The following is an 11,319-nucleotide window of genomic DNA, read 5'->3' as shown; positions in this document are numbered from 1 at the left end:
TATTTATAATATTTATAAGATTTATAGAAAATAATAAAAATGATAATAATAATATCTAATAATACTAATATTAATAATTAAAATTATAATTTTACTACTCTTTTTAATGATACTAACAATAATAATAATAATAATAATAATAATAATAATAATAATAATAATAATAATAATAATAATAATAATAATAATAATAATAATATAACAAATTAATTGTATCAGATTATATATATATATATATATATATATATATATATATATATATATATATATATATATATATATATATATATTAATACTGATATTAATAATATTTATGAGAGTAATATTATTAATATAACAATTATGTTTTAACTTGTAACATATATTAATTATGTAATGTCATATAATAATTTTATTTAAACTTGTAATTATATTTAATATATTTATATTACAATTTATATCATATATTATATGAATACATCTATTGAATATTGAATATTTATATATTTTATAAATATTTCCAATATAGTAGTTATTAACAGAAATCCTTCATATCTGTACTATATAGATTTATAATAATATCATATATCTATTTATATATATTTTCATTTTAATAACAACTTAATTATTTTGTTTATTATTTTACATTTTTAATTCCAATTCATAACAGGGTATTTTATTTATTCAAAAATATTACATATACTTATATTTATTTTTATATATATTTACATTTTTATTTACACACAATTGTTCGTGAATCGTCGGGAATAGTCAAAGGTCAAATGCTTTCATGATATAGTTCAAAAATTTTGAAATTCAATTTAATAGCCTTTGCTTATCATGTTGAAACCATATAAAGATTAAGTTTAAATTTGGTCGGAAATTTTCGGGTCGTCACAGTATGTCACTAGGGTTATATAATTGAAGGGTAACTAAACCTCGGGGGTTATCTTAAGTGAAGTCACTTGTTTGGGCCAAGGATTATACTCTAATACTCTTATAATTATATAATAATTATAAGAGTTTTATACTTTACAATATATGTATTATAAGTAAAGTTATATCTTGAATCCCAATTATATTTATTTGCATTTTCTATAATATATGCATTAAAATAATTTTAAAGGTCTATACTTTATTCACATTCATCACAATCTATATTATCTTTATGTTCATGTTCATATCTATAACAAATTTTAACTATTATTCACATGCATATACATATAAATATACATGTGTGCATGCATATATATATATATATATGCATATATATATATATATATATATATATATATATATATATATATATATATATATGTGTGTGTGTGTGTGTGTGTGTGTGTTTTTAAATGCATATATATGTATGTATAAAGTTTGAATATAAAAGTGTTAGTAAAAATAATATGAAAGATTATGATTATGATTATGAGTAAATAGTCGTGTAACATTTAAAAACACATACATATATATGCGTGCATGCATATATATATATATATATATATATATATATATATATATATATATATATATATATATATATATATATATATATATATATATATATATATATATATATGGGCAGGATCAATGGGGAAGTAACCAATCGGGGGGAAGTGGGGGGAAGCAAAAAAAAAAATTCGTTTTTTTGGAATTTTTTTTTCCGGCATCAAGATCACACGAAAATATGAACATTTAGAAGAGACACTTCGTGATGAATGTCATTATTTAGGCGGGAAAACGATCGACAAAAATAACATTCAAGATAAGTTTTTATAAACATACTATAATATATAAAATATTCATAAGTTAAAATATATAATTATAGTTATTCATATTCATAATACTTATAATATATAAAATATATAATTTAAACTTAGAGTTTATAAGTTTGTAAACAATGAAGAAAATGAGTGTTTAAGTGTGTATGTGGAAACCGAACAGCAGCAGCAAATAAGGGAGCAAACCGCAACAAAAATCTAGCGTTTATGTGTGTTTGGGTCGCCGAATAGCAGCCAAGAGAATCAGCAACATCAGCCCAGAAAGCTTCGGCTATTTGCGTGTTTTGAACCGAACAGCAACAGCTGCGAATAACAACAGTTCGAGCAGCGGTGGTGGCGGTTTTGGGGTGATTTTCAGCCGCAAACAACAGCTGACATGTAACAGACTGAAACCCGGGCTAGTTGTAAGTGGACTATTTTGCCCTTAGGATTTTATTATGTGTTTTATATGCTTTTATTTTAATTATGTGAATAGTGTTATTTTATTATTTGGTTAAGACCAGTTTGTGACAAGGGTCACAGAACAGGTTTGTTTATTTAATTTGGACTCCGTTAGGGCCGCCTAACGAGGTACGTAAGATTTCAGATAACTGATAAATACCCGTGTGAGATGGGGTATGGGATTTTAACCCCAAATAAGTGTATTGTGCTGCCTTTTCTTCCCTTATCTCTCCATCTCTCAAGAAATTTCCCTAAACACACCCGTACTCACTTCATCTTCACCATCAAACCCTATTTTGCTAATTAGTGTTCTAGAGCTCAAATCTTGTGTATCATCTTGTTCCTTACAGTTTACTGAGTCTTTTGAGGTAAGAATCGAAGTGTTTCAAGCTCTAATCTTTGTGAAAATGGAGTTTTTGTGTTAATTTTACTAAAAGTTCAATTTGGGTCAAAATGGTTGATTTTCATGTTGTTTGCGTCAAAATATTGTGGGTTTGTTTTTATTGATGTTTAGTGTACTTGATTTGGTCTGTCTTGAGGTAAGAAACGAGCTCTAGAGCAAGAAATGGCGAATTTTGAGTTAAATCCGTAGCTGTGTTCATCTTCTTCATTAGATGAACACACTCGGTCGAGTGTGTCACTCAACCGATCGATCGTCTACACAGTCGATTGAGTGTCAGGAGACACTCGGCCGAGTGTGTATGAATTCTGACCAGATGATTTGACTTAGTCAGTCGACCGAGTGAGAAGACACTCGACCGAGTGTGTGGACACAGTCGGTCGACTGTGTGAGACAGTCGACCGTGTGTCTTTGAGGGCAGAATATTTTACTAAGTGTTGATTTATAGCCGTTATACTGTCCGCATGTTTTTATGATTTTCAGGATGTAAATTTTGAAAATGCACAAGTGTTAAGCATGAATTTTTAGCGAACGCTTTTTTTTTTACTAATTTGCTGAAATGTGTTGTCAGTGTGTCTAATTTTGATTGGAACACTATTCTAACTTGGTTTTTGTTGTTCTCAGGAGATAAGAACAAGGAAGAAGCTCAGAATTAATAACTGAGCAGTTGCTGGTAATCGGTGAGTGGGTCTATCTCCGGATAAAGTTTAAGTAGCATATCATGCTACTGTGGTCGACTCTTTTACCATGCATAGTGTAGGGATTGCCATGTTAGAATAATATCGTATGCATGATGTTGTGTGTGAATTATGTGTACACTGTGTGAATGGCACCAGTCGAGCCTAGGGAGACTGGGGACTCGAGACCGTGCCTAGGAGAGGTTAGAGTCCGTATGAGGTCAACCGTGCCTATGGGAGGTTGGGTCCATAGGCTACTGATTGTGGAGTATAGTGTGAATGATGCATCCCCTGCATCTGGATAACTATACTGTGAATTGAGTAGCAGGGATTATCGGTAGACTCAGGCCCGATCAGCTGGGAGTCGTGTGCTCGTACAAGCCGCCAATCCTCGTATTGTCTTATTGTATGCTAGTTGGTAGTTAGTATGTGTTGTTGTTAGTATATAGCTTGTCCTTATAGATTCCATTCACTTAGCGTTATGCTAATCCCCCACAATTCCACCCTTGCAGGTTTAGGTACTGCTCGTTTGGACGGGTGCTAGTATTGAAGACATGTTTCACGTGTGAACTCTGATGTGAACTTTTGTAACATGTATTTTGTAATAAGTAACACCGTCTTGTAAACTTAAACTTAACTATGTGGATTTCTGCTGTAATGTATTAAATGTTGTGATTTTAATATAAAAGTCTTCTGCTGTGTTTTATAAAAAAAAAAATGGTCGGTGTTACATGACAGTGGCGGTGGTGTGTGGTGGTTTAATGGTGGTCGATGGTGGTGACTGTGGGGTTGCTTAGTTTCAGCCGAACAAGAGACTGAGAGGAGAGAGTTTGTGAGTTGTTTGTGATGAATGGATGAGGAATGATGGGTGAAATTATGGGTGAATAAATAGGCGAGCAATTTGATCATGGGTAGGATTAGTAAGAAGTTAGGATTAGACTAAGAAATTAGAACACTGGGACTCTTAGAATAGAGTTTAGGAATTATTATGTGTTTAAGATTCTAGTTATTTATACTACAACAACAACAACAACAGACCCAATCTCACATGTGTGAGGTATGGGGAAGTAGGACGTAGACAATCTTTCCTCTATCCTAGAATAAAGAGAAATCATTTCTTCACCCCGAATGAAACACTCACAAGAGTAGAGAAAGTCCTCAATCTCTCTATTCGACGAATAAAGAGATTGCTTCTAAGAGAACTTCCGGCCCAAAATTGGGAGAAAATAAAATAAAACCAATAAAAATAAGAGTAAAAAATAAAAATAAATAAAGTAAATACTTCAAACAAAATGAAATAAATAAATAAATGAAATGAAATAAATAAATAAATAAAAAGAATAAAAGAGATACATACATGATAGAAAGTAATAAAAAAAGGGACGCCATTAAAATGGTAGAATCAAATTTTCATGAGTTTTAAATCAAGTTTGGAGTTCAATTTAGCCTATAAGCGGCAGTCAAGTCGCCAATAAGTCGACGCTTGTTGTTGCCTCATATAATAAGGCCATTTAATTAATTTAATTTAATTTAATTATTATTTATTTATTTATTTATTTTTAGACGAAATTTATATATATATATAATTTCAGTTTTGTTATATATATTTTGTTTTTGTTAATTTATCAAATGTACATTCTAACTCCTGAACATTTTTAAATGTGTTTATTTATTTATAATGATGATGATCCAAGATTTAAAAAGTTGGTAATTAAATTACCAAAGTCTCGTTGGTTTTACAAGAACCGGGTTAGAGTTTACTTTGGATAACCTAGGACTCATCTCCTAAGTTTATGTTCCGTTAAATTCTTAACAGACGTTAAAATATAAATAAAAAAGTCGGGTTGTTATACTTCATGCCATTGTCACATCACTCAAAAAGTGCACCCGTCGCGTACGATATTATAGGCACGGTTAGAAGTGATCTAGGCACGGTTAGAAGTGGTCTAATAGGCATATAATCTGACATCACTATAGCTTAACGAAGACCTTGAGTTTAAGGATGTTCAAACCTTAATGAACTCAACTTAATTAGTTACTAGCTACCTTTCGTGGCATAAGTTTATAAAGACGTGGATGTGGCACTCAAGATATTTAAGTCAAGTGTAGCATATATAATATGTACCATTAAAAAAAATATACGCTAGTCGCTCCAAAATTACAATTACAGGTCATGTTATCATTTTCGTTACAAGAAAAAAATTTCAAGTTCCGCACTTGACTACCATATAACTAACTCAGCACAATTAGTCATGCATTAAACACACAAAGAACAGAAACGAGCAGTCTCAAAATAGAATATATCTTTCATATCTAGACCTTAATCCCCCCTGATAAATAAGGTTATTGTATTGGTTATCAATTTTACAATCATAATCATAATAATGCATAACAATCGTTTGTTCAAGTTCAATACCTAATAACAAAGGAACAACCTGATCACACGTTTGGCATAATCCATGATTGATTCCCACTATGCTTTCCCGGAACCACTTTTAGAATAACGGAAGCATCCATGGCGGCATTTAAATAAACCACCGTTACCAGGTTCATACTTTGTCAAGAAATCAACATCTTCCTCCACACATTCTAAATATCTCTCCAAAATCCTCACTATTTCATCAAATCCCGGCCGCTTATCGGGTTTGCTAGACCAGCATCGCTTTATAAGTTGGCGAAATGCACCTGGACATGAATCAGGTAATGGAGGTCTAGCATTCTGCATACATCAAAATCACATGTACATTAAACATATTACCATTACCAACAGAACTAATAGACAAAATTTGTCTCATTTATTATGAATAGTACTATTCAATTTTTTATTTTTTACAAACCAACCCCTAACTTTCATTAAAATACAAATCGAACCCCTTACTTTATACCTATATTATAAATTATTATTTATCCCATCACTAACACCAACAACACCCACCACGCCTTACCGGCTTCTACATTGCGCTCAAACAGTAGGACCCACATAGGCCACTACTGTGCTACATTTTTTTTTGTCTCCAACGATAAAAGAAGCAACTTTCTTAAAAGGAACAACCCTTCAATGCTACCAAAAGATGTCGAAAAATATTTTTTTTTACAAAATAGATCAACTAACTTTAACGCTAAAAGAAGCAACTTTCACAAAAGGAACAACCCTTCAATGTTAGATGTCGAAAAAAATTCTTTTTTACAAAATAGATCCACAAAAGGAAAGACTTTCTTTTTAACTCACATTCAAAACGGAGCCCCCGGCGCGAAGCGAGGGCTCCATAACTAGTATATACTAATAGACAAAACACTGTTTCACTATTCATCAATAGTAACCAGGGTATTTCCGTCATTTCATTTTTTTTTTTTCTTTTTTTTTTGTCCCCAACGATAAAATAAGCTACTTTCGTAAAAGAACCAACCATTCAATGTTACCAAAAGATGTCGAAAAAAGTACTTTTTTACAAAAAAATCAACTAACTTTTTTCTCTCTCTCTCTCTCTCTCTCTCTCTTCTTCCTCAACTATAAAAGAGTCAACTTTCATAAAATGAACAACCCTTCAATGCTACGAATAGATGTCGAAAAACATTCTTTTTTACAAAATAGATCAACTAACTTAAAAAAAAAAAAAGGAAGCAACTTTCACAAAAGGAACAACCCTTCAATGTTAGATGTCGAAAAAAATTCTTTTTTGCAAAATAGATCAAGACTTTTTTTTTAACTCGCATTCAAAACGGAGCCCCCGACGCGAAGCGAGGGCTCCACAACTAGTTATATCTAATATCTAAAAATCCACAGTAAGTTTTTCCCATTTCATTCTGACTCTCAAAATGATGATAAAAAATAATATTAATATCATCAAATAAAAATGAAAAAAAATACCTTCTGACAGACTGCAAATGCAGCTTGTTCTGGAGTCATGTCATCGAATGGCGTTAATGCAGTAAAAAGCTCCCACAAAACAATTGCAAAACTGTAAACGTCGATTTTCTTTGTATGTTTCTTCTCTCTGATCATTTCTGGTGCCATCCAACGATAAGTACCCGTGAATCCTTTCGCACTACCGCATTGAGATTCTAAACATGAAATGCCAAAATCGGCTACTTTTACACTCATGTCTTCACCGAGTAGTAGATTTTCAGATTTTAAATCCCGGTGAAGTATACCCTGTGAATGAAGATATTGCATTCCCCATGCAATGTCAAGAGCCATCTTTAAGACTAAATTCGGTGGCACTGAATATGGCTCCTGTTGATGAAGATATGCCCTTAGTGAACCACCCGCTAAGTACTCGGTAATTATGCAAAAGACGGGAGGTTTCTTACAAGCCGCAATCAACTGAAAAAAAATAAAAAAAAAGTAGTAATTAAGTAAGTAGTAATTAAAGCCAAAATTGAAAGAAATATCGAATCTACTGCAGGAGATACAGATTAAAACATCAGTCATCGAATCTGACCAATCATAATGTAACCAGAAAACATGCATATAAAAAGTGAGGACCATACAGCATAAGTCTTGATCAGTCAAACGTTATTTGACCCGCGCCAAACTCATCTGCATTCCAACATATTTTCTTTCATTTTCACTTTCAGTACTTAACTTCACCATGATACTAATTTGAATGAATACATAGTTAAAAGACGCCAATAAATCGACAACAGCAGATTACTTTTTCCGTATAAGCCGACATAACGAAAGTTGCAGATATTACTGATCATATTATTGAAGGCAAACATTTTTACAACTTGTATTACTATCTTTTAAACCAAGTTAACATTCATTGTCAATTGACAAAGATATACCTTTCTTTGTAAAATGTATTATACCAACGTGTGCGTGGGTGACAAATGAGAGAATTCGATGTCAAAATTGCTATTAAAAAAAAGTAGACAAGCTAATAGATTCTTAAATTAGTATATATTAGACAAAAATACACGGACTATCCGTAGGGACTCAGAGTGCAATTTCATACAAACCACGTTGACTATGGTGTGTGATTATTTTTGAAGTAATCTATTATACAAAGTTACAAATAAAAAAAGGTAACGTGGTCCATTCGTTAAGAATACGCAGCTGGTAATTTCAAATATAAAGAGAGATATGTTTCAGAAAATGCATGAACACACAATATAGTTCATCCTGCCATTTATAAAACTTCACATTTTTCAAAGTGGTGGCCATAATAACGTTATGAAGCTAACATGACAGATCATTAAAGATCTAGTCAAATACAATAAATTACTCCCTACACCAACAATCACACCTCAATTGTAAACTTTCATTTATTACTCATAATAAATTCTAAGATCTTCTATATCCTAAGGGCAGGGTATGAACACCATTTACAGTAACAAAATTATGTCTAAGAGACTTTGGTGTTGACACGTTCTCATACGCATATTAATTGCTTCACCACATTTATCTAATTACTAACAATGAAGCACCAAGATTAAACACCAAAAGTTAAAATAATGTATCATGTATTTAAATCAAAATCAGATTTGACTACAATTGACCTACAACTGAATTAACAACAAACTATATATATATATATATATATATATATATATATATATATATATATATTATATATATATATATATATATATATATATATATACCAGCACCATTTGTAGTTAATTATGAGATCCCAAAACGTACGAAATCATGTAAGGATCACTGGATCCTGACTACAAAATCTACTCAAGGTTGTAAAAACCGTTAACCAATGATTAATAAGTCGAAATTTTCCGGGGATAAAATGGAATTTATTGGATTTGACTTTTAACATTTTTTTTAGAACGCCAACTCACACACTCAACCCGTATTCACCAATATGCCCATCCAACCTTTTCGACTTGTAACATTTACAACAATAAATTTCAAAATTATATATTATAAAAATATAAATATAAATAAGAAGAAAAACACAAATTTTAACATAATTTGTCTGTAAACGTAAACATATTTGTTCCATTGTTCAAATACTTCAAAATTCTAACTTAAATTCATACTAAAATGTTCACCAACTTTGACTGTGACCAATTTTGACCAATTAAATCCGATTTTGAACCAGTGATCCGACAATTAATTAGATAGATTTTGAAAAACTGAAATAATAAAAATAATGAACTAATCTGGATTTTTACAACCATAATCTACTTCTATCTACTCTGTAATTAAAATGGAATAACAATAACAATTAACAAACAAACAAAATTTAATAGATAGATTAACAACTTACAGTGATGATATTTGGGTGTTGAAGGCGAAACAACAACTCAACTTCAGAGGTAAATTGTTTCTCCAACATTGAAGCCAAATCACCATCTTCTTCAGGTTGACTAACTAACTTAATAGCAACATCTTTCTGTTTATAAACACCTCTATAAACCCTACTATGTCTTCCTGTAGCAAATTTGTTACCAATAAACAATTGTGACATATCAGCACTCCATTCTGATTCTTCTAATTCTTCTTCATCAATATCGATATTCGATTTAATTTCACCTCCAGATGATACTAAATATTTCGACCATGAAATCGCTCTTTTGTATTCTCCAAGTGATAATCTCCTTTCCAGCTTCCCATTGTTTGAAATTTGTTTAAACCAGTTTAATTTCTTCATAATTCATTCATAAATCAATTTGAAAATAATTTAACAGAAGTTAGAAATAATATACATTCATTTTATATAATTTGTATAATAATAATAATCTTATAAAATGAACGTATAGTGACAAAATTTGTGAATGAGTCACGGATATTAAAAAGTTAGATATGAAAATATAGGAATCTGTGTCAGGCCTTAAATTACGGAAATTGAACGTAGCGACGAATTTTTAATTTTAATATTTATAAATGAAACGACGGTGGATTGACTACATCGAGAAATGTGAATGTGTACGGTTGAGATGGAAGGTGAACGGATTTATGTTTGGATTTTAAGTTAGGGTTTACAGAAACTGTGTGTGTTTGTGTGAAGTGAGGAACGGCGGTTTCTTCTGGCAGCGGTAGCGGTGGTGGTGATGGTTTCTCTCTCTAGAATTGAAGGTTTATCTCACTAGAAATGGAAATGGGTGAAGAAGATGTTGAGGGATGGTTTTAATTAGACAGATATTATAACGTGCGAAGATCCACTTCAGAGGAGACAAGGGGGGGTGTTGCTGTTAAAATATAGTGATGTTTACCTCATTTTATTTTATTTCCCATTATACCCCTCTTATCATACTCACAAAATCTATAAATTAGAATTTTCTCTAAAACGACACTTTCGGAATCACCCAAGGTTTATTAACCACATTCGCGATCGTATTTTACACACACACCCCTAAGGATGTTCTCAATGACCCTCACACATATATCAGTCCATAAAAGCATGTATCCTGTGAAAAATCATGGTAATCACTCCGGCGACGCTCGAACCCGAAACCTCTTAAAAATCAAGGATGTTTCTAATGACCCACACATCAAAGGCAAATGGTGTACTTTTTGAAGAAAAAGTGAGTTTTTTATTGTGACAGTATATGAATATAATGTCAAATACTTGTAGGGTGATGTGGTAAAATCGGATTGAAATTGAGTGAGAAAAAATTAAATTAATAACAAAAATATAATAATATTTATACATGATTGGTTGGAATTTGTCTTCACCCTTCTGTTACAAATCCAACTAACGCCTACATGCATCACAATCTCACGTTGCATTAACCACGGTCAGTGTCTGTCAATTTTTATCACAAGCAAATCAGGCGTTAGTGACGCTGCAATAAGACGAGTCTTAGATTACATGTAATCTATACAATATGATCATTATCACAACATTCCCAATGGTACCGCCCTCAACTCGTCCTCATCATCCGCCTTCAAAGGCGCCAATGACATTCATCATGCTTCGATTTGCCCTCGTCATGCTTAAGATCCTCACCCTGGTTGTTTTCCTCACATAGCATAGTTGAGCACGGGAGTGATACAAAATTTTGGAGCCGTTTGAATTTGTAACATATGCATTCAATGTATTTTTAAATTTAAAATGTATTTTTAAATTTAAAATGTATT

The 11,319-nt window shown here is 31.6% G+C and overlaps 1 protein-coding gene across 1 annotated transcript; it reads right to left on the bottom strand.

Moving 5' to 3' along the window:
- Window positions 1-5,597: 5,597 nt before the first annotated feature.
- On the bottom strand, window positions 5,598-10,315 carry LOC139892473 (serine/threonine/tyrosine-protein kinase HT1-like). Its single transcript, XM_071875571.1, has 3 exons — window positions 9,506-10,315; window positions 7,144-7,599; window positions 5,598-5,994 (listed from the first exon to the last, which is right to left on the bottom strand). Exons 1-3 carry the CDS (start codon window positions 9,887-9,889, stop codon window positions 5,749-5,751), a joined length of 1,086 nt encoding a protein of 361 aa, XP_071731672.1. The 5' UTR covers window positions 9,890-10,315; the 3' UTR covers window positions 5,598-5,748.
- Window positions 10,316-11,319: the final 1,004 nt, after the last annotated feature.

This window comes from Rutidosis leptorrhynchoides, chromosome 2 (genome assembly GCF_046630445.1).
Source record: "Rutidosis leptorrhynchoides isolate AG116_Rl617_1_P2 chromosome 2, CSIRO_AGI_Rlap_v1, whole genome shotgun sequence".
NCBI lineage: Eukaryota > Viridiplantae > Streptophyta > Magnoliopsida > Asterales > Asteraceae > Rutidosis > Rutidosis leptorrhynchoides.
This window is presented reverse-complemented; position numbering and strand designations above follow the sequence as displayed.

Excerpts from the sequence above, each read along its gene's own strand:
- LOC139892473 (XM_071875571.1), bottom strand. The coding sequence starts at position 9,889 with ATGAAGAAATTAAACTGGTTTAAACAAATTTCAAACAATGGGAAGCTG. Across the intron at positions 7,600-9,505 it reads AACACCCAAATATCATCACT|TTGATTGCGGCTTGTAAGAA; the intron begins GTAAGTTGTTAA and ends ATTTTTTTTCAG. Across the intron at positions 5,995-7,143 it reads CATTTGCAGTCTGTCAGAAG|AATGCTAGACCTCCATTACC; the intron begins GTATTTTTTTTC and ends TGATGTATGCAG.